The sequence below is a fragment of the Triturus cristatus genome, chromosome 8 (assembly GCF_964204655.1).
Source record: "Triturus cristatus chromosome 8, aTriCri1.1, whole genome shotgun sequence".
Taxonomy (NCBI): Eukaryota; Metazoa; Chordata; class Amphibia; order Caudata; family Salamandridae; genus Triturus; species Triturus cristatus.
In genome coordinates, this window is record NC_140591.1 from 160,933,829 (window position 1) to 160,958,276 (window position 24,448).

Below are 24,448 nucleotides of genomic sequence, written 5' to 3' on the forward strand. Positions count from 1 at the left end.
CAGACAGGAAATCAAGGTAAAGGGCAAGGCCAAAGTGAAATTAATGGGGTAAAACTAAAGGCGAGAATGAGTAGAGAAGAGGCGAAGAAAAAGTTTCCCTGCCATGGGTGCGGAAAATTGGGGCATTGGAAAAACAAGTGTAAAAATATTCAGAATAATAATGGCCCAAATCAAAATCTAAATCCACAGACGCAGAATGAAGTGATAATGAGCCAACCGCAGCAGGTTGTAAATCTACAGAGTAAGTTGCCACCTGCCCCTATGCCAACTTTTGTGTACCAGGCCAAGTACAGTGCGGACACCGGATTTCAAGGAGAAAGTGATAAGAAAAATTCTGTAATATCACCATTTCTTTTACAGGAAACTTATTTCAGTGACAGTGACCAATGACGGTGTCTGAGAGGGGAGGAAAAGGAAAATATATTACCTTTTTGTTGGACACTGGTGCTTCCCGTTCTACTGTGAGACCAGTAGACATTCCAAACCTTCCCCTCTCAGGAGATTCAATCCAAGTGGTCGGAGTTACAAACAAACAGATTAGAACTCCTATTACAGAACCAATGGAGGTATGCATTGGCAATTTCAGGGAAATGCACAAATTTGTGGTGTGTGACTCCAGTCCCGTGAATTTATTCGGCAGAGATCTACTGTGCAAAATGAACTGCACAATATTTTGCAGTCCGGACGGTTTTGCAATTCAAACCCAAGAAGAAGACGGAGTCTATAAAATCATGTTAGCTAAACAAGGCACAGAGGTAGACGAAATGTATTCTTTGAGGACAAAAGACGATTTACCAGATGAGGTCAAATTGACAGTAAATCCAGATGTGTGGGATTTTACAGGAAAAGAAGTAGGATTAATGACAAATGTAGATCCAGTAAAAGTAACTGTGAAGGAAGGTGCAGTCTATCCAAACAATCAACAATATAAAATGAGTCCCGAAGTTAAAGCTGGTGTTGCAGCAGAAATTGATCGAATGATTGAAGAAGGCATTCTAAAAGAAATAATGAGCAGTCCATGCAATTCACCTATAATTGGCATTAAGAAGCCCAATGGGAAATATAGGGTGGTTCAAGATTCATGAAGAATCAACAAGATTGTTGTACCATGTTGCCCTGTAGTGCCTAACCCAGTAGTAATTCTGTACCAGATACCATGGAAGGCAGGATGGTTTACTGTAATGATTTATGCCACGCTTTCTTCTCCATTCCGTTGCATCCTGATAGCCAGTATTTGTTTTCTTTCAAATTTAAGGATCCTATTTTCGTTTGGAATCGTGTTCCTCAAGGGTATACTGAACGTCCTTCAATTTTTAACCAAATGTTTGAAAAAAAATTCTTGAAACTTTAGTGCTGCCTAGGAAGTCAGTTCTAGTGCAGTATATCGATGACATATTGGTCGCGTCAAAAACAAGAGATGACTGTGTTATTGATTCAATTGCCTTGTTAAATCATTTGGCTGATGGTGGACATAAAGTGTCCCCTGAAAAACTGCAGTTTTGCAGACCCAGAGTCAAATATCTTAGACACCAAATAGAACGTGGAGTGAGGAAAGTGACCCCCGAAAGAACAGAAATAATAAGACAAATTAAATTACCAGAAACCGAGAGAGAAATAAGAATGTTCCTTGGAGTTGTGGGATACTGTTGACAGTGGATTGTAGGGTTTTCCTTGCTAGTCAAACCTCTAATACAAATGACCAAGAAACAAGCAAAAGATCCAATAGAAGGGGATGATGAAAGTATGGAAGCATTTGTAAAATTACAGAAGTGTCTGTGTGAAGCTCCTGCTTTAGGTATGCCAGATTATTCGAAAGAATTTGCACTATTTGTTGTGAAAGGAATAGTTTTGCACTTTCAGTTTTAACCCAGAGACATGGTTTGATGCAACGTCCAGTGGCATATTTTTCTGCTACTTTGGACCCTGTAGCCTCAGCTTTACCTGGTTGTTTAAAAGCAGTAGCTGCAACCTGCACAAGTCTAGAACAAAGCGAGTCAATTGTGATGGGACATCCGGTAAAGGTGCATGTTCCACATTCAGTTGAGATTCTGTTGACAAGAACTCGAACTCTGTATCTTACCCCTAGTCGGATGACTAAGTATGAAAGAATCGTATTAGGTGCTGAAAATGTGACAATAGTCAGGTGTACCGTTCTAAACCCAGCTACCTTTTTGCCAGATGTATATGGAGAAGAGGTGAGAGATGAAGTCGAGCACGACTGTTTGGATGTGACTGAACTTTGCACCAGACCCGTCCAGACATACAGGAAGAACCCTTGAAGAATGCTGAACGTGAGCTATTTGTAGTCGGCTCGTGTATGCGCCATGAGGAGGGAGGACTAAGTGCTGCTTACGCTGTGTGTACATTGGCTGGAATAGTCGAAGCATCCTATTTACCAGGAGTCAAATCTGCACAAGTAGCCAAATTAGTGGCTTTTATTAAAGCATGTAAAATTGGGACAAATTGGAAAGTAACCATATTTACTGATAGCCAGTATGGTTATGGGGTTGTGCATGAGTTTGGCCAGCTCTGGATGCAGAGGGATTTCTTGACTTCTTCAGGATCCCCAATTAAAAATGGAAAATGTGTAAAAGAACTGCTTGAAGCAATAAAATTGCCTAAGGAAGTGGCAGTGGTTAAGTGTGCCACACATCAGTTAAGAGATGACTATGTGACAGCTGGTAATAGGTATGCTGACCAGGTTGCCCAACACTATGCCTAATATAAAATGGCAGTGAACAAGAAAATTGAAACAAGTGGAATCAGCTGCCAACTTATGCTATCTCAGGATTGGAAACATGAGAAGAAGTAAGACAACTACAAGTGGAGGTAGAATTGAAAAAAAAGGAAGAATGGTTGAAAGAAGGATTAGAAAAAGGTCACTAGATGATGTGTGGGTTTACCTAGATGGCAGGCCAGTAATGCCAAATTGTATGCTTTCACAATTTGCAAGGATGTATCACGAAGACACCCACATAGGCAGGGATGCCATGATCAGACTCTTTAGACAGGATCGGCTTAACCCAAGGTTTAGGAGTGTAGCAGAGAGTCTATGCCAGAGATGCTTAATTTGTCAACAAATGAATCCAGGTCGAAAAACAGTACTCAGCTTAGGAAAAATTGGAAAACAGAAGGTCCATTTATAAGGCTACAATTAGATTTCATCCAGCTACCACCTTGCAGAGGTTTGAAGTACATACTTGTCATAGTTTGTTTATATTCCTGGTGGGTGGAAGCATTCCCTACTAGAAGAAATGACAGTATAACAGTTGCCAAAATATTGTTGAGAGAACTGATTCCACGGTTCGGTTTTCCAGTAACTTTGGAATCAGATAGAGTGTCTCATTTTAATAATGAAATAATTCGACTAATCTGTGAAGCATTTAAAATTGAACAAAAGCTGCACTGTGCATATCGCCCAGAGGCTTCTGGAGTGGGAGAACAAAAAAATGAGACTGGCAAAGGTATGTGCATCCACCCCACTGGAGTGGCCTGATGCTTTACCTCTTTTTCTGATGGGGCTCAGAAGCATTCCTGACAGGAATACAGGGATGAGTCCCCATGAAATACTCATGGGAAGACCAATGAGGCAGGCATGTATACCAGAACACAAACTGTTGAATATATCTGGTGACTTGGTATTGAACTATTGCAAAGAACTGGCTGACCTAGTGCATTCTATCTCTCACCCGGTTCGAGAAGACGCAGTTGCCAGGCAGCCGAATCAAGCGCATGATCTGAATCCTGGTGACTGGGTAATGGTGAAGGATCACACTTGAGAGTCGTGCCTAGCACCCAGGTGGGGAAAACCACATCAGGTTATATTAGTTACAACAACAGCAGTGAAATGTGCTGGCTTGCCTAATTGGATTCATGCAAGCCATACCAAGAGAGTACCAGCACCTGACAAGGAAGGACTGTTGTGTTTCGATTTAGATGCCCGTACATAGGTTTCCTGAATCATGTCCTTATATAGGCACAATTCACATTGCCCTTATTTAGGCATAGAATCCCAGTCCTTATTTAGGCATTTGCCATGCTATCCAAATACAGGCATGGTCACCGACATCCGTTCATACCACATCACAACGAGTTCTTAGAAACCAGAACCTTAAGCCGTTGGGACTTTCCCTGCTTGGATTATTGATTTCTCCAAGAACTCATCTATTATGCATGAACTACTATTCCCTAGGGGTTCTTTCATGACGTCTTCCTTTGCCCGACTTTACATCAATGCTAACATTCCTAGACACCTTCCAGGTATAAATATACCTCCACTTACCATGGCAAATCATGGCACGGCTTGACTCAGCTTGGCTCGCCTGCACGGCTCGCCACGGCAAGTTCGGAAGGAATTCGAATCCCCGCCTGATGCACTGACCAGACGCTGTCATCCCTGCTCACAGAGAATCCAGCTTCCAGCTTCCAGTGTTGTGACTCCCTTCGTGGGATGTTAGAGTTTGAGATTCTCTCATTATAAGGTATGGAGCTGGCTAGAACCTAGAGGGACTCTTGGCATACCAAACTATAGCTTACCATATTATAGAAAACAGCACCTACTTCTTACCTTGTACTGCACTTAGGTTAGGTACACTGGGGTAGAACTATTTAGAAGCATCAGACGAGTATATACTTTTTTAGCCTGTGTTATTTATGTGCGTATATATGAATATATGTCATAGCTAAAAAGACAATGCTATTGCAGTATTATTTCTTCTTACTGCTTACGCTGTGCGTATTATATCTTGCTTACTGTCTAATGATTGTAACAGCTCATATCTCTTACATGAGAAACAAGACTGTTCAATAAATCCTTTTATTGAAACGCCCGTCTATCTATTTCTGTGTAACTCTGGAGAAACTAAGCATGCACGACTGACTGAGTGAAACTGTTATCTATTGTTTCCACGATTCGGAGACACGTTCCGATTCTAAGGGAAACAAAGTTGTCATGTTTATGCTGTTGTCAGAAACTACTCCCTTCTTGTTTATTCAAGAAGTTTCTAGTGACCTCTGAGTTAGCTGGCACACAAAGTAATATAGCCTTATAGCCCTCCGTAGCGGGCTATACCGGCTATTAAAGGCCCGCTGCAGCGTTAAAGGCCCGAGCCGAAGGCGAGGGACTTTAACAAAAGCAGCGGGACTTTAATAGCGGTATAGCCCTGCTACGAAGGGCTATAAGGCTATTAGAACATTCTGCCACTAGAGGGCAGAATGTTCTAACAAATTAAACAAAGGCTTCTCGAAGCTCGAAGAGATTTAAATCCCCTCGAGCTTCGAGAGGCATTTGTAAAACATTGGAATGTTGCTCTGCGGGCCTTTACCGGCCCGTAGAAGCACGGAGCACTCCATTGTCTACAATGGAGTGCTCCACATTCCAATGTTCTAATTAAGTTTAATATACTCGTTCGAAGCATACTGACCGTAGTCCTATGCAAAAACTATAGTGTGTATTATTCCAATGCGCAGAGCCTATAAGGGAAATAGGAACTACACTACAGGACCCCAACTGACTCAAACAGTTGAGGCTGAAGAAGGTTGTACCACTGAAGGATCTAGAATATCCGATCCTGAAGTAGCTGACCGAGAACAACCGAGCACAAGTCAGGATGACTGGATACCAGCGGTTGACATACCTGAAGTAATTGTGAGATCAAGAAACCAAACCAGGTTAGAAAGACAGGAGAATACTGAGGACCAGATAGGTATAGAAGAACAAGCTCAGGAAGGTGAAAATACAATTGTTGGAGATCCTGAGCAGGAACAGACAAGGAAAGAACAATATACTCAAACAGAGGTGGATGAAACCATTCATGAGTCTGAGGAGGGATAGATAGGTCTAGAAGAACACGTTCAGGCTGCAGAAAACCAAAGTGCAGTAAGACCTGAGCAGGACCAGACAGGAAAAGAAGAACAAGTTCAGGTAGAAGAAGAAGAGTAAAACGAAATAAAACCTGAACAGGGTCAAGCCAGGGAAGAAGAACGCATCCAGGGAGAAAAGGACATTGCAAAAATAATCCCTGGACAGGGTCAGACAGAAAGTGTTTCTGAAAACAAAAACAATCAAATTGTGCCACAACTTAATGAAAATAAAAGAACACTCGAAGACAGTGACAGTGCAGTACAAGCAAAAAGGATCAGAAGAGGTGATAACTGGCCAAGTATTGTGAAAAGGTTAAAGTATCATTTCAAAACAATGAATGAGGAACCTGACCAAGTAAACGAAATTTCTAGTCAATCTGAGACATCTGCTGGAAACCCAAACGACGAAGTCAAAGATTAAAAGTATTGAACAATAAGTTCAAAGGTCCTGAATGGACCTATGTAATTCTTGAAGATTTCGTGAATTTAGATTTAAATGAAGAAAGTGATGAGGAAATAAATGCAGAACAGATTGCCGAAGAAGTGAGACCAACCTGAAAATTATCCAAGAAATTTATGTTTCAAAATTAATCTGAAATTAAGAAGAGAAATCTTCTTAGCCCAAAATGGCAGATGATAGGGCTGCTGGAAAACAGAAACGAAATTGTATACAAAGATGTTGTAGAATATGCATATGTAGTATATTTTTTGTGCTTATAATTTGGTTAGGAGATAGAGTAGTATTAAAAGCACCAAATGAGTCTAAGACTGAAGAAGATGGAGTAGATTTAGGAGCACCAGATGTGTTAGTTGTACACCACACTGTGACAAATAATGACACTGCTTTAAATGTATTCACAAATTTATTAATGCAATATGTAGACACCATGAAAGTTAGTGATTGTTCTGTGTGTATGAAATTACCAGCATCAGTAGCAGAAGTTGTAACATATCACCATATTCCCTTAACATATGGTATTTCTTGTAGCATTTTAGCAAGTTTGTTTTATAGAACAGGAAAGTTACAATATTATTATACTCATATAGATGTGATTTTTCTGAGGTTCCTATGCGAAAGAACATGAACCCAGTTCTTAGTACTAAGGATGCACACTTGATGGGAGAATATTTTCTAACTATGAAAACAATAGTTATAGCTGAAGCACAATTAAACATGTAAATTACGCGAAGAAGAAAATATATTTTGGAATTTATTCAAGCAAAAGAGACTGGACTTCCAAAGAAGGGCTTCTGAACCAAAACCTCAGATACCTCAGTGGGCTGAGAAAGAAAATATGTATACAACTGGCAAGACTGCTGCTATGTCCCTGGACTTTGAAAAGAAAGGAAAGATCTCCCTCCATATAATAAAGACTGACTATAACAATGCAGTTATTGGTTCCAGTGAATGTGAACATACTTTTTTAGTAATTGGGGGATGGGATTAAAGGTGGAATAGATCCAGTATTTCCTGGAATTTATTACGTATGTGGTGACACAGCATATTTTAGGCTGCCTGATAATTGGTACGGGAGTTGCTATTTTGGAATAGTATTCCCAAAGGTGTATCATGTGAAAAGAATCACTGGAAGCATGAAAGGAACTAACACGTATGAAGAGAGCTAGTTTTTCAGAAATAGTAGGTGATATATTCAGTGCATTGATACCTTCAGTGGGAGTAATTCTAAACTCACGTAGAATTTGTCAGTTACCTTCAGTGGTTGACCGTCTATCGACTGATACTGCTGGAGGGTTCTTAATGATTAATACAGAAATGGTTGCGATTAGATCTATGTTTTTGCAAAATCGACTTGCTCTTGATATATTATTGGCAAAAGAGGGCAGAGTCTGTAAAATACTGAAAGCCCAACATTGTTGCACTTACATTCCTGATAAAAGTGTTGAAGGTGGAGGATATATTAAAAATATTATGAAATTGGAGGAAGATTTGAAACCACTGGAATTTGACAGTGTATGGAAGAAGTTAACAAATAGTATTACTACCATAGGGGGCTGGTTTTCTAACATAGGTAATAGTATAATAGGTCAACTAATACTACCAATATTAGGAATAATACTATTAGTTTTAGCAATAATGACATGGTTCAAATGTTGCAAGAAAAGAAAGAGATATACAGTAAACGAAAAAGGAAGGAAGAGAAAATACAATGAGATACAGATAGAGGAAATGAAAGGAGATCTATATAAAAAGATGACGAATTTACAGTTCAATAACAAAAAATAAATAATTGAAAAGATTGAAGAAGGAATTAAGATGTGTTAAATTTGGCATCTGATTTAGTGGTGGGAAATTAGTGATGGCAATAAAAGCCAATCAGAGAAGGGATTGATGGAGCAGGGACTCGTATAAAAAGACTTGCTCGGAAGCAATCCTCTCAAATAACTCATAACCCCGTAATAATTGTGTTTGTAAATACTAATCTGCACCATAATTCGTACATTTAAATCTAGGGGAAGCTTGCCTATGTGTTTTACTAACAAGTAACCCGAGTGTCACTAAAGATGGTTGCTAAACGCGGGATTCTGCATTGCGCATGCTTCTACTGCATCTACATAGCATGACGTACTATCACTTGGAGGGAAATCTTTGGAGCAGCGCAGTTGCTTACAAAATGGCCGCTTGAAACCCACATGATAATGCGCATGCTTTGCTGAAACTAAACCATGAAAGTTTACTAAAATGCTAATGTGAAAGATTTATATAAGTAAATGGAAATAGAGTAGAGATAGGTGGTATACAGTGAAACCATTTTATTTTGATTTCTAACATGTCTCTTTTTGATATTACTGTTAGTTAGTATTTGGGCCTCTGAGGGTGACTGAAATCCAAACCCCATGTGACTACTGCACACGCGCAGTTGTAACCCGCTAGGAACTATGAGGAAGCTCTTGAACCACTGCCAAGGCCATGGATGTTACATGTCCTGGGAACCTCACTGTCTTCTACGGAACTGAAGGAAGCGGAACCCTATATTGCATACATTGGTATTGATAAAAATGTGAATGCGGGTGGGAAATAAAGCTTGGTAAAAAATGAATTGATGGGCGGGACATTGAACAAGAGGCTTTAGAAAAATATTAAAACTTAGCATGGTGTGATGATCATCCACCCCCCTTGCTTGTCCAATCAGAATTAGGAGTTTCAGTAACCTGAAACATTTAGGGGTGGTGTTTACCTTTAGGAGAGTATAATTGAGGTAGTTTAGTTAGTTAGATTGCTCGCTCGTGATGCTGAAAGACCCAGATGCTGTCCAAGAATTGAGCAGTTCCTAAAACAGAACCGAACTTCAGAACTTAGAGCCAAAGCTAAATTAGAAAAACATTGCGGAAGAATCAAGGAGGGAATTAGGTAAAGAGCTAGAAGAAGATCACAGAAGAATTGAGGAGGAGGGGTGCGACGCATGCGTCGGATCTAGAAGAGGTCACCTATCCTGTCCTGAATCCTGTCCTGAACCTTTGTCTCCTAACCTGTCCCAGGGGACCCATTCCAGCTCCTAGGCCAAGGGGTTGGTTTCCACACCATCCTAGGTAACTATAATTTTGTGTAGTATGTCATTGTACTGCCCTCTCTGTTTCTCCCTTTTCAGGTACTGTCATCATTATAACTTAGTCTAAAGTTTCTGACTTAATTTGATTTTCCTCCTTGAAGAAAACGGTGTTCGAGTTGTACTTGCATTCTTTGGTTCACATGAAACTTACTAGATAAACATTTTAAACTCTCCCGAGTCTGTGGTCATTTAAAGTATTTTCTCTTTAATGATATTTCACATATACGGACGGAAGGGTTGGTAAGAATTGGTGAGGTAAATCCGTCTCGCAGATATTATCACAATAAATTGATCCGAGCGGTGCTTACTAGCGTATGTATGAATGTTTATGGGCCCAGGTGAGTATGTGGATTGTGTGTATCTTTAGCTGGTGAACCCCACTCCATCAGTTTTTATAGCAGTAAAGTTACCGTGTGTCTTGTTATATATTTCTTGTCTCTGTCACACACATTAGCTTCTTTGTTAAACCAACTTGGCAACAAATTCCAGTGTGTGTGCTTCTTCCATTCTTACTCTAACGTCATGCACTGGATGTTCTTATGCTCAACATGTCTTGCTGAAATACTTCTGTTTAATAAATATTCCCCACATGACAGGAGATAAATTGGTCCCTAATGTGTGTGTATAATTAAATACAGCATCTGTCTGCAGTAGTATCTTAAAGTCAAATGGTTCATTTGTCTTGTGAATGACAGTACTTTATTTTTTCAGCAGTGCAGACCACATGGTGTATACTCACAAGAGCGTGCGGTATTTGTGCCTAGTTTCACTGTATTGTCCGTGCGAGAAGTGCTGAGATAAATGTAGTAATTCTTCCTAAGGCTGTTTTGTACACTAATACTGCCACCTTTGAAGTGAGGCCATACACGTGATCTCCAGGTATCTGCATTCACAGAGGCCGCTCTATCTATTGATTTTTAATAACCAGAGGCCAGTCTAATCACCCTTACAGCTTTCCAGATAGGACTAATCAAAGTAATCCCTCAGCTTCCTCTATGAATATCCATAATGAATAAGTAATGCCTAATTGGACATTAAACTCTGTTCTTGCATCGTGTTTGCAGTTTCTGGCCCTGGATAAGTCTGTTGCCTGGCGACGCTGTACACACTCCTCGCGGAAGTAGGTTGAGCTATAGATGTGGCTCAGCTGCAGATCGGGCAATAATGGGCTCATCCGAGTCTGCACCACAGAGTCCTAACCCTGCTTAATTAGTACACGACTGCAGCAAGAGAAACAAGCATTAGCAAAGGCAATCGTCAGGCGTTGGCTGCCAACTCTTGGCTTTGTTAATTCTTGTTCTGTTTTATCATGGTTTTTGTGATGCTTTATTGTTTGATAAGCTGCAGGGACTGTGACAAAATAAAGAAAATTATTGGCTAAAAGCAAAAATATATTTGGTCTTCAAAAGCTTGTATTACTATAGTAGTCCCTGTACTGAATGGAACTACTTTATGTGCGGATGTACCTCTTGTGAAAGAGGTTAGCGCGGAGACTCACAGTGAAGTTAGACAACGGCTGAACTGGGCTGACCAACGACCCTAGGCTGTATGCTATACTGGGTGGAAGAAATATGTGAATGACACAACAGACTGGTTGTAGTATGGGGCTGGCTGGAAGTCCCTAAAATATCGTATATAATTTTAGTAAAATCAAAGGTTTTGACTAATGCCAGGCCTAAAAACCTAGCCATGCTGTAAGGGATAAAGATGCATCACATATCTCCTTTACCAAATGTGTGCTGTCACCATAGAAAGGTGCACTAGGCCTAGCAGACATTGGACTGGATTCATGGGCATCTCAAACCGCCCCAGTGAATGCTTAGATATTCTTAGATCAGGTTGACCCCAGTATTGGGCTTGAGGTGGCTCAGCGTGATCGATGCGGACTGCTTGACCTTCTATAAGGATCAGCGGGCGTGGAGAGTTCTCTATAGCCACCGAAGCACACTGCTGTGCTCAACCAGGATCTGAGACCGATAGATCCAGGAGGTGGAAGTCCACATGGGAAACCTCGCTCTCACATAGGGCCTGCTTGGAACAAGTGACAGGATTGAGGGACTTCCAAGGCTGGGACCTGATTGGCATGTCTAAATTGGGGAACTTATGAGACGGGAATCAAAGTTAAACATTTGAACAAGTCACTACTGAATTCTCTAAGACACAATTCTACGGATTTCTACAGCTGCGTGAGGCACTCTGCGGCTACAGAGAGAAGCTCGTTTGGGACCTTCAGTCCAGTCCTGTTGAGGCTGAGGTGACCATGGACACACTGGAGGGCGGAAGGGGATCTCTGTCATTTATCAAACCCTGGTATCCAGCCTCCAGTCTCACTCATACACAACTGCATGCCAGGCAGGAGCAGGACCTGGGACCTCTGAAGAAGCCTGCAGGACAGAGGCAAACATGTCTGCCTGCAGTCTCGCAGCTTCAATGCCATTTAGGCTGATGGAGCTAAAATATTTCTACATACTTTTTTTATTACAGCCTCACAGACTATGGGAGATGAAGTGGAGTACAAGCCCCAACTGTCTCCGGTGTACAAGAGGGACAGGCACATCCTTTCACACAATTTGGTCCAGTGCTTTAATTTGAGCCGTGGTTTCCGGTGCTCAGCGCCGGCAATTTATTGTCAACACCTGCACTTATAAGAGACTGCCACCTGGTGGTGCCATTTGTGTAATTTGAAGATGTACCCATCAAAAGTTGTTTATTAGTTCAATCAATATACATTAAAAAATACTAATACATGCCACCAAGCCCTTATAGCTGCGGGGGCCTGGAATAGTAGGGTTTGTCACACTTGTAGGAGTGTGATGGCGAATAGCTGTGTTGATATTGGCAATGGCTACACTGGAAGGGGCAGTGGTTTGTGCAAGCTGCAGCCGCCCCCTGACTCGGACCCTGGCACTTATGTGTTTTTTTATTTTTTTACAAATTAAGCACTGGTTTGATCATGTCCTAAATTCCAGCTTTACTGGACCGGCATACAAAACATTAATCCGAGGGATTTGCAGGCCCATTGTTTTTGCTCCTAAAGTGACACCACTGGGAGGAATGGGGGTGCAAGAAGCACACTGCCATAGTCGCCATGGGGATGACTGTGGCAAAGAGGGGGATTGTGAAGTCTTGGAGATTCGACGCTGCACCCTCCCTCAGTGGGCCGATCAGAGACATGGATTACTGTACCACAGCAGAAGAGCTCATGGACAAAGTCTGTGCTCCCCTCCCCCTCCGTCGTTGCCCCTTTCGGAAGCACTTGGCAATATACAAGTATTTACGCTGTAATCCGAAGTACAACAGGTACTGCTGTGGCAAATGTTATTCGTAATGTTGTGTGATGCTGTTAAGGGACTATAAAGTGAATGCAACACCAAAGTACGCAATCCCACGATGTCTCTCTTGTTTTTCTTTTGTTGTGAAAATCCAATAAAAGGAATTGTAAAAAAAAAAACAGTTTCAACAAATAAAATTAAAAAGTATCGGAAATGATTCATTCTATTATGTAACATACATATGTCCTTGAAACGTAACATTATGGAGCCCCTCACAGATACACGAAGCACTCTGGGTGAACAGGGAAGTCCCCCCTGAATTATGTGAGCGGCCTAGCTATCCAGGAAGGGCAGCAGCGCGTCACACACCTCCAGCACTGTTCACTTTCTCTGCTCTCGACCGTCGCTAGATTAAAAGCTTCTTCTGAGCTTCCTACCCATGTCAGTCCACTCACCCGTGCTTCAGCAGACCGTTCTTTCCACTTGCCTGGCCCTTCCAGGCGCCCCTAGGGATGCTGTGTTGCAGCCAGGCCAGGCCTTCCTCGTGTATCCTGCTCCCTAGGTTACCAGATGTGACATCTCTCTTTACTTCAGGCTCCAGCCCTTTGACTGAAAACATTCCCATCTGGCCAGTGGTGCAAGAGATTGTGCCATTGGGCCCCCTAGACTGACATGGCCCCATTGTGGATTATTCCTGTGTTGGTGGTTGAGAGCGTTTGAATTTGGGGGATGCTTCCATCTTTTGTGCAGTATATCCCATACTTGACGATGTATCTGTGCATGGCCCTGTCTCTTTTGCTGGTGCTGATTATCTTAATACTTCTACAGAATTTCACATACCGTAACGTGTATACTGTAAAGCGCATGTTCACCCCGATGCGTATTGTTATCCAACTCAATGGGGCCCGTTTTATCGACCTCGGAAAGATGAAAGAGTGAGTGGCTCTGCCGGAATTCGAACCTGTGTCCGCGAGGATAAACTCATAGCCCTGGAGTGGACGCATTAGTCCCATGAGTCACCAGACCCTGTTTATTAGTTTAATGGCAGTTCACCTTTTTAATGTTGTGCCTTTTTGACAATTTAATTCTGTCTCTACTTAAGCCTCCCTCCTTGTCTCTGAATGACTAAATACCCATTAAACACCAGGCCTAGCGCAGTTTGGTCCATATTATCAAGGACAGCGTTAAAATTATCGCCGGTTTAGCGGCAGGAAACTGCCGCTAAAGCGGCGATAATTGGCTTGATGATATGCCATTGAGAATTCCAATAGAAGCCCATGTTCTGGTGTCAACATGGGCTTCTATTGGAATTTCTCTGCGGCATATTATCAAGCCCATTATCGCCACTTTAGCGACAGTTTTGCTAAACCGGCGATAATTTTTAATGCCGTTCTTGATAATATGCCCGTTTGTGCTCCCTGCTTTCGCCCCTGTACTTCCTAGATATTTGATTTACTCAGAAAGCACGCTTTTTATGATTTGATATAAATCGGTTCAGCTGTTTTTAAGTTACTTGCATTTAAAGCGGTACTCAGTAGGCTTAATGAGGCCTCGCTGTTGTTTCACCCCTTCTAAGAGCCCCTGCAGCACCACTCTGCCTATTGCTTAAAGATTCAGCCCCCCCTCCAAATATTTTCTTACCCCCTCCCCCCCCCCTCCCCGCCCCCGAAATTTGGCTCTAGTTGCGCCTCTGGTTAACATATTAGTTTATCTTGACTGTTTGACCGGCGGAAATCCCACGTGGCACCATAAATAAAACATTAAAAAAGTGAGCTGATTTTTTACTTTTCCGTCATCTAAGTCCTGCGGGGACGGCGAGAGCCTCACAGGCCACGAGCGACTGATTGGATGGCCGCCAATTGAACACAAATACCACGGCTGCCATTACAGTACAAGGGGACTTGGGGGCATATTATCAAGAAACGGCGTAAAACTTATCGCCGCTTTAGCGGCAGAAAACTGCTGCTAAAGCGGCAATAATGGGCTTGATAATATGCCGCAGAGAATCCATTAGAAGCCCAAGTTCTGGTGTGAACATGGGCTTCTATTGGAATTCTCTGCGGCATATTATCAAGTCCATTATCGCCGCTTGAGCGGCAGTTTTCTGCCGCTAAAGCGGCGATAAGTTTAACGCGGTGCTTGATAATATGCCCCTTGGTCCCTGTTGTAGTATCCGGCTGGATACGTTCTAGTGTTCCAGTTGACATGTAACCCACACTGAACACCCACCCACCACAGGCGTCACCAGTCAGGTGACCCTGACAATAAAAGGGGCCGAGCGCACGTGCTCCTGGCCAGTTTACTGCACCAGTAATCCAGTGTCCTGCGTCCTTCATTTGTATGCATGAGGGCCTGAGGGCCCAATCACCACAATGGCGACGAGTGGGTCCTGTCCCACGTGTGCGGTGGCCTCGCGTCCCCCGGTCCTGGTGGGGGAAGTTTGAGGCCGAGGAAAACGGGGGAGAGGAAGTGAGCTGCCGTGTGGAATCGGCCCCCCCCCCCCCTGCGAGGACGGTGCCAACCGCCGGAAGGCCTGCGGAGCATGTGGCGAGCCCCGGGCCTGTCGTAAGAGACCGAGGTGACCGGGAGTCCACCCCGCACCTCTTCAGCCGGCCGCCGTGTCCCTGGTGGGGTATTGCCCGAACGAAGAGCAAGCCGAGCGGAGCCCACCCGCATCGGCCGCGACGCTGTGACCCCTGCAAGAGTAAGTCGGGAGCCCGCCCCGTCGCGCTGGCCATCGTGACCCCGGTGGAGGGGGAGTGCCCTGAACAAGGAGCGGACCGATCGGAGCCCACCCGCATCGGCCGCGACGACCCCGTGAGTGATCGGGGGGCTGTAGCGCGAAAAGAGACTTTCGTCCAAAGGACCGCTGGAGCCTACCCCGCATGGGGTGGGTTGAAGGTGAGCGACGGCGGGGCGTGATTGAAAGCCAAGGAGTCCCGTCGGGCATCTGCCACTGACCCGCCGAGACCCCCAGTGAAGCAAAGAATTAAATGGGGACAGTGTCCCATAACCACGCCACGCACAGTGTCCGGAGGCAGCTCCTGCAAAACCCCCCCCCCACCCCGCGCAGCGTATGGACAGTAGGAGGCTGCTGCAGCGGGAGTGAGAAAAGGGAAAGAAAGATAGGCTGAGCCCACAGTCTCCGGAGGCCAGCCCCGCACAGCCCGTGCAGAGAGCGAGGAAGATACGGCATGCGGCCAAAGAAAGTGGCACCAACACCCTTTCCGCCCCCCTGCGCGGCAATGGCGCTAACACTCCCCTGCCCCGGCCGGCGGGTGCCATAAGAAGCGGCCTCGGGAGCGGGGAGAGGGGGAAGAAAGCAACATCAGGAGCGAGAGAAGCGGCACATCGGTGTAGGAGCGGAGCCCACCCGCAGACGCCCCCGCCCGCTCCCAGCGCAGCATGCGAGACGAGTGAGGCTGCGGGGGGGCGGGAGAACGAGCGAAGATTTAGCGCGCGTCCCGTGGCCGTTTACACTCCCTACATGTAGCCGGAGGACAAGAGAGTCGAGGGGAATCAACAGATGCCAGTTCAAAGGCGCTTCGAAGCGCGAATTTCAAATATGCGCTAAGAGCGCGAGGTGCCCCAACGGGAGACCGCTACAGGCGGGTAGCAAGGACAGACAATCAGGAGGCCAGCTGTGTTGTCCCAGCACACACCAATGCGAGCAAATACATGTGAAGGCACTGAGCCAGCCGCCATCCACACACGGAGCATTTTCCCCCCCCCCAGCTCGTGATGCATCATCGTCCCCTGTGCAGCGCTGTCAACGCCTGTGGCCCCTCTGCCTCAACAAGTAAATATAGGAAAAAAAGACTTACCTGCTGCCCAGCCGTGTCCTGCACTCCACTGCTCTGCTGTGGCTCCTGCCCTCTGCACTCTACCGGAGCCTGGAAACTGAAAGAACAAGCAAGAACAGGTTTGCAGCAGAGAAGGTTGCTGCTGAGGGAAGTAAAGAGAAAACCCTGCACTGCCATCTAGTGGCCGGAGAGCAGCATTGCACCAGCTGCAGGAATGGAATAGAGAGGCATGGAGAAGAGGCAGCAAGGCATGTGTCGCAAGGTCAGGCGGATGCACAATGGTGAGTGCACGGGAACGCGACGGAGGCGCGCAGGAATGCGCCAGAAGCGCAGGAAGAAGAGACAGTGTGTCACCGGGATGCCGCGCCATCCCACAGCAAGACAAGGTGAAAGAATAATGGTGTCAAGCCACATCCACCCCAGCAAGGACTGTGCTGTCGCTGCATCAGGTGGAGCGGAACCCGCGAGCGAACTAAAGGACTCAGCGCAGATGTACCCCGGACGCGGAAGGTACCCAGCAGCGCCTAGGAAAAGGAACCCACTGACGAGGATGCGCGCAGCAAGAATCCGACACTGGCGGGCGAAGGATGAAGAAGTACACCCAGTGGCGCCAAGAAGCCACCACATCAAGAAATCACACAGCGCAAGGAGCAACGCGACTCTGAAGATGTACCGCGACGGTACGAAGAGAAGCTTGCACCAGCACTCAACAATTCAGCAAACACAGGTAGTCACACGACGTGACGCACCTCGTGAAGCCGGCCACCCAAGATAGTCGCGCAAAGGTTGCCGGCCACCCAAGATGGTCGCGCGAAGGTTGCCGACCACCCAAGATGGTCGCGCGAAGGTTGCCGACCACCCAAGATGGTCGCAAGGAGGAAGAAGCTGACCAGCAAGATGGTCGCAAGGAGGACGACGCTGACCACCAGTTGGTCGTAAGGAGGATATAGACCTACACGAGGTCGGAGAGTGCACTGACCTGCCAAGAGGTCAGAGCTGGAGAGAAGAGGAAGTCCGAAGGGACGTCAGTGAAGAGGACCCCATGAGAGGTTCACAAAGAGGACCAGGAGGAGTAGGAAAAGAGGTCCAGTAACATCACTCAACATCAGAAGCAACTACGAGACAGAAGGTCGCGATGATTGGTCCAGTCACAGAGCGAAAGGAAGACAGTGTCCTAGTGGCGGGACAAGACCAGAGGGAAACGCGTAGAGTGCACGCTACACGAGGAAGCCTGGTAAGGACGAGCAAAAAGGCAGGAAGACTGGATCACGTCGCAGTGGAAGGAGAAGGAGAACACCCGAAGAGGAAAGGAGAAGAGCACAGAGGTGTGCGTAACAGATCAACACGCACACACCAGAAGGAGAACACCCGAAGAGGAAAGGAGAAGAGCACAGAGGTGTGCGTGACAGATCAACACACACACCAGAAGGAGTACCCGAAGAGGGGTGTGAGAAGGTGCATGGACACCCAGACCCAAACATCAGCCCCACTGGGAGTATACGTCGATGCGCTAACCCGAAGGTCACCCGGGGATGACAGAGACGAGCAGGCCGGTCCGTTGGTACCAACCACCTCTGGGACGTCACGGAAACAGGACCGTGGACATCCAAGGGGCAGAGGCCTCAGGGGCACCGGTGGCAGCGGATCCCCAAGACGAGAGATGGACTGTTGAAGCTGGCTCTGGAGATCCTAGGAGAACAGAGGCAGAGCGCGAAGGACCAAGTGCCAACAGCACCCTTTTAGGTGGAACTTCGGACACGGAAAGAGGACCCGTAGCGACTCCTCCAACGCGATTGGAGCGACAAGGCGCGGTCAACCGTTCCAGTGGAAGCCTGGCAACAAAAGGGCCTCCGGGTCGTCCCGTGAGAGGGGACACCCACGAGAGAGGGGTATCCGTGAGAGGGATATCCTGCAACGGGGAGTCCTGTAAGAAGACAACTACTAGTTGGAGGAAACACCTCTACCAGGGCATACAGCGGAAGGTCAAATAACGAGGGTCCACCGTCATTCCACCCACACTTCCACCGACGGCGGTACAAGAAAGAGACTGTGAAGCGCACTTCCACGTTGTAAGTCCCAAATCACGCATCCATAGAGCACGTGGACATTGTGCCAAAGAGACAGAGTGGTCCCGGCTGTCAGAACACCCTCGCCGGCAGTCGACCATCAGCAAAGAGACTATGTGGAAGTCCTACTTGCCAGTCAATGTTTTGTTTGTAACTTGTGCGTTTTCTCCCACAGTTTCGGACTTCATTTTGGTTCAACTTTCATTAAAGTTTGGGAGGGATGTAGTATCCGGCTGGATACGTTCTAGTGTTCCAGTTGACATGTAACCCACACTGAACACCCACCCACCACAGGCGTCACCAGTCAGGTGACCCTGACAATAAAAGGGGCCGAGCGCACGTGCTCCTGGCCAGTTTACTGCACCAGTAATCCAGTGTCCTGCGTCCTTCATTTGTATGCATGAGGGCCTGAGGGCCCAATCACCACACCTGTGTCCTTAAGTTGAGGTGCGTGCTGCCGGGACGTACTTTGGTACTCTTACTGGACCCAGTTCAGCCCTCCCGTGAGGTACCTCGGTACTCCAGCAGGCGCTGCTACCCAGCTATAAACAACTTAAGCTGTCTGTTGTCCAGACCTGTTGCTTCCAGTATACATAGAGCACTCGTTGGGGATTCCTTGCTCATGAGTGGACAGCTTTATCTGTTGTCTATTCAGGAGTCTTCCTTGATTTGACGCCTTGCCTCCTTATTCTTGTATTTGCACACCCAATACTATTTCGTTCTCACAGTGTTTTGTTTGATGCGTTTTACCTTTCATTGCTGATGTCTTAACTGTTTGATGAAGTGCGTGAGGGACTATGTCATCTCCCTCTGATCTCTCTGCCACTCCCTTCATGCTTCATTCAGCCCTCCAGTAGTCGCCCCCCCCCACAGTAGCTGCTGACCCCCCATTCCAAGATGCTTTCTTCACCACTGCCATTGTTTCAGATGGCCAGTCATTTATAAATAACTATTAATCCATTTCAAGATGGTTCCTGCCCATCACCAAAGGCAGGAGATAGCACCGGTCCAATTTCTCCCACAAAACCTGTAATAGGGTTGACATCTCACTCCATGTCAACTGAACACTATTTTCCCAGCCTTCTTTTTTCTCTTGACAGTCTATATTGTACTAGTTGAATGGCAAACCTGATAATGATTTGTATACGGCATGCATCTGACAAAAAAGCCTTGCCAGTGCTTGTTACTTTTGATCTTATTTTGCGCAAAACACTTGAGAGATGCTACCACTTATATTACCTTCTTTATTATAACTGAGTGCATACTTTACATTTTTGAAGTAAGAATCAAGTATCTGTCTAACTTTTGCAAGGTGCAGTTACAGTTGACCTACACAGTGTTATACCTGGTATTTTAAATGTACATACCAGTGCAGCTTTAACTTCCAACACACAGGCCTACCGTTGAGTGCTACATGTTTAGGTCAAGCCTGGTCAGCGCATGCACTGCTCCTTGAGCCATGCTGTATTAGAGTATAGATATGAATCCCGTCAACTCTCCGCCCATATTTGTCATTGGCATGTGTCATTGTCCTACGTAAATGCTGGCTTCTGATTCGGTAACAGGCTTGTTAGTCCCTCATTAGTACCGCCTTGTCTTCGTTTGAAACCTCCCATGATGACTGGTCCTTTTACTGTGTTGTTACACAGTTTACGTCCTATTTAGTCTGTAAGCACTATTTTCTTTAATGAGTTTCTGCTACTGCAGGCACCATATGCTTTACTGCAACATTCAGGGCCCCATGGGCGCTTTCACTTTCCAAGCAATAGGTCTCCCATTAACAAGACTTTGCGCTAAACAGGGATGTCTTAAGGATTGTGGGGGCCCTGGGCCAAGAATATTTTAGGGGCCTTTGTTCTGAACAGCTTTGAGTTTATGATGCATTTTCAGCTCTTTCATGCCCTCTTTGGCCAGTTCATTGCCAGTGCACAGGGCACACCACTCCAACTTCTAATGTTCAGGGATAGTGATGTGTGTTTTCAATATTGTAACACAGCAGCAGCGCATTAATATTACTGCAAATAATCTCTGTTACCCCCCTGCCATGTCTCATATGTTAGGTACTGTTTTGATCTAAAAAACTTTTTTAGGGATGTTGCATGAAGCATAAACACACCGTTTGTCTGAAAAATGTCTGTTATAGACTCTCACACATTGCCCACATTAAAAATAAATAAAAGGAAAACACTATTGACAACAATCTGTTTAAGAATTATTCAAGGTCAACAGGGCAAGACTCTCTCAAGGAGCCCCCTGAAAGGCTGGGGCCCTGGGCCTGAGATCACTCTAGCCATGCCTAAAACGTCGCTAGCGCTATTGGCATTGTATATGACAATTCTTTGAAAATATCAAGGACCCCCTGTAGAGTATATATATCAATTCCTAGGACAGGGCAACAAGCATAGTAGGTAATAACTTCCAAGGCAATTGTAATGAGGTAATTGTCACAATAAATGTCTATTTCAGGAGACAAAACCAAAATTTGTCTAAAGAAGCACAGTGTACCACAATAGATGATTATAAATAAACTTTTTTCTTTATTATAAAGAAATGATGATTTGTTATATAAAAATATTTTGTTTGGCCATATACAATCACAGATTAAAAAGAGGGATACATTTTTCCAATATTTAAAAATAAATCAATTTTGTTTGTGCTTATTTTTGTTATTATTGTTGAATTAATACACCATGGAATTTGTGTATAATGATCACAAACATTAATTTGTTAAAACAGTAACAAGGCAAAAAGTCAAACAGTACAAAAGAATGTGATGCGGCAGTAGACAATGACAATGCCTTTCATTTATCTGTTAATTATCCAAACAGATTGATAAAAGGCATTGTCATTTACAATGCCAATATCTTAAACTCTCGCAAATGCGGGAGCTATTGCATTGCAAATGTTTGTTTTCTAAAATAAAAAAAAAACAACAACCAAAATGCCAATACTGATCAATCTTTCCTCTATTATTTGTTGGGGCATAAGTGAATGACTCAATGTGACCCAGAAACCTCTGTTTCAATGTGCTTTATAATATTTTAGAAAAACATTTTTGTCTTTTTTCTTTTCTTCAACTGTACAATTTTAAATATAAATCATTACAAACACCACAACCACAACTTAATGAGACACTTATACTACATCACCAATTTACAATAGAAATCCCAAAAATGCCCAAAACGTTTGAAACATAAAACATTAAATGACACATAATCGAAGACAACGACAATGCACTCAAAACATACAATTCACAAAACAAACAAGCCCAGACAGGTATAACATTATTTGCATTTGCTTCAACCTTGTATATCGGGCAGGACTCAAACAGTGTACTATTGACAAAACCTCCTTAAACTGTTTGAAAATCGATTCAACTCAATTCACATCAATATTGCTGCATTTGAAAACAGTAAGGGATCCACACTTTCTCTGACACTGTTTGGAAAAACCACGGTCGACGCGTTTCGAACCCCGCTTTCCAATCTTGGGGTTCTCTTCAGGACCAAAAGCTATTATTCGAGAGCAGCCACTCTCATCTGTTCTACTGCGAATCAGATACCATCTTTAATTATCTAGATCCTATGGGATGTCCATTGCTTCAGTCATTCTCTTATGATTTTGGTTCTTGGACTGGTAACTTGTAATTTCTTTGTTGGCCAGATGGACGCTGCCGTGTGTGTTTGACGTGCAAATCTCAGTAGATGTACCTCAAACCGCGTCGTCGTCCGTTACTTCAAGTCCTACGATCGCTGGCATTTTGGTTGTTGTTTTTTGATTATTGGGCTTAGCCTTAGTGATAAGAGCCAGAACCCTTTGTTGTTAGGTTGTTGATTCAAAGGCATGAAAGAAAAGCTACTGAATATATGCATATTAGGAATTTGTCATTTAAGCAACCTACTCCATTTGTACGAACATTTTAGATAACTTACAAAAATATCTAATATGACTTTAAAAGCAACTTTTCTATTAGGGTAAGGCACATGTGGTGATTTTCTCACCGCCCAGGCATCCATATACCAATTATACGGGCCATAATAAATGGGAAACCACACAGAAAACATTGCTCTGTTACAATTGTGTTGATCATCTGCAGGGAATTCTTCAATAATAAGATACTTATGAGAATTGGAACAAACTGTTATTAAACGAGTTAATGTGCAAGCAACATTCAAATATTGTTAGTTTGCAAATCAGGGTGGTTGTTTTCTAATTTATATTTATTTATTTTACCAGATTTAATTGCAACTCGAGAGATTCTGAACGGCAACATCATCACAAGAGTGAAGAATGCCCTCAAATTCCATAAATGTGAGTACGGTCTTCAAGAGGGTTGAGTATTAAACAGAGATTGTTGATTATTAAAAAGAGCTTCGGGGTCCACTCTTTTCTTCCCAACTGTATATTTCTGCAACAAGCATGGTTGTCTCCTTTTTAAGCAGAACATTTGTAATACTGCTTTAATGTTTTAGGTAATTAGGCTGTGATATTTTATAAAGTAATATACTTTATCTGACAGTGTACAGATCAAATTGCTTAGATTTGTTTTATTTTCCTAAGTAGCGCCACTTGGGCAGATTCAGTGATGTCATTTGCGACCTCATGTGTGAAGTTATAAACGGGGCACTGAGGAGAAGGTATGGTTGGTTAAGTCACTCAACTGGTGTATTTCATTGCTATTTTAATTTTGGAGAATAAAGTTTCTTCAACCTAGACATTATACCCACAGAATCTGTATGTTAGACCTGTCAGCCCTTTGGGTGGTCCCTCCTCATCATTATTTATTTTGTCCCACTTTTGCCTCAAACCCTGTTTGAATTTTTCCTTTTTGGGAACCACCAGACTTTTTAGTGTTGCTACAGATTCAGGGAGCCATTTTACCTACCCCTGAAACTTCTGTCTGAGGGCCTGGAGCACAAAATGGTGGCCACCTGTGACATCACCAGCATCCACTGGAACCTACCAGCACCTTCCAGAACATTCCAGAACTCTGTGACAGTTGGAGGCGGTTTGGAATGTTGGGGAGTTAAGAGAGAGAGTTGGCAGTTGGAGCTGGCAGTTGGCACCTGACTGGTGAAGAGAGAGGAGCACAACAGTGAAGGAGGAAGGAGTGAAGCAGCAGGGGTGGAAACTTGTGCCTGGAGTGGGGTCCATAAACCCACCCTTGATACTTGTCCCTACTGATGGATCCCAGCCTATAGCCTGTGTGGGAAGAAGACAGAAAAACTCATCCTAAGGACCTGGACAGCAGGAACAGGCCTTAGAAGCAGAAAGCAGCAAGATCCTGACCTGGAAACTGGTTTCCCTGGAGTCCGGCGTCGAGTAGCCTGAGACCTGGAGCCCGAGGTGGAGAAGCGGCGCTGACTGAAGTAGCAGACGTCGTACCCGGAGCCGCCTGAGGTCGTGAGAGGGCGCCGACGGAGGTCGTGAGGAATACCAGAGGTCGAGGAGGAAGTGAACCGAGGTCGAGCGAGCGGCGTCATCGGAGGAGTGAAGTCCGCCCTCCGGAGTCGTCGGAGACCGAGGTAGAGGTGAACCGGAGGTCGGGAGTGAGGATCGCACTCCGGAGTCGCCCGGAACCTGAGAGGAGGAGCACCGGAGGTCGGGGGTGAGGATCGCACCCCGGAGTCGCCGGAAGTCGACATCGAGGCCAGGCCGGCCGACGTCATCGGAGCCGAGAGCGCCATCGGACCGGAGCCGCCCGAAGTCGACATCGTGAAGAGATCGAACCGAGGCCGCCGACATCGGACCGGAACCGCCTACCGGCGTCGTCAAAGAACTGACATTGTGCCGAGGCCGCCGAGACCGAACCGGAACCGCCTCACGGCGTCGACACGACTCCAGCGGCGTCGGAACATCAGAAAAAGGGCAGTAAG

The 24,448-nt window shown here is 44.9% G+C and overlaps 1 protein-coding gene across 2 annotated transcripts in view; it reads left to right on the forward strand.

Annotated features, from left to right (window-relative positions):
* TMPRSS2 (transmembrane serine protease 2) overlaps positions 1-24,448 on the forward strand; it is a 418,330-nt gene that overhangs the window by 165,261 nt on the left and 228,621 nt on the right. For both annotated transcript variants that reach the window (XM_085621226.1, XM_085621227.1), the window contains one exon: positions 22,809-22,883. In XM_085621226.1, coding sequence (XP_085477352.1) covers positions 22,863-22,883 — 21 coding nt within the window. In that variant the 5' untranslated portion in view covers positions 22,809-22,862. The remainder of the gene's footprint in view (positions 1-22,808; positions 22,884-24,448) is intronic.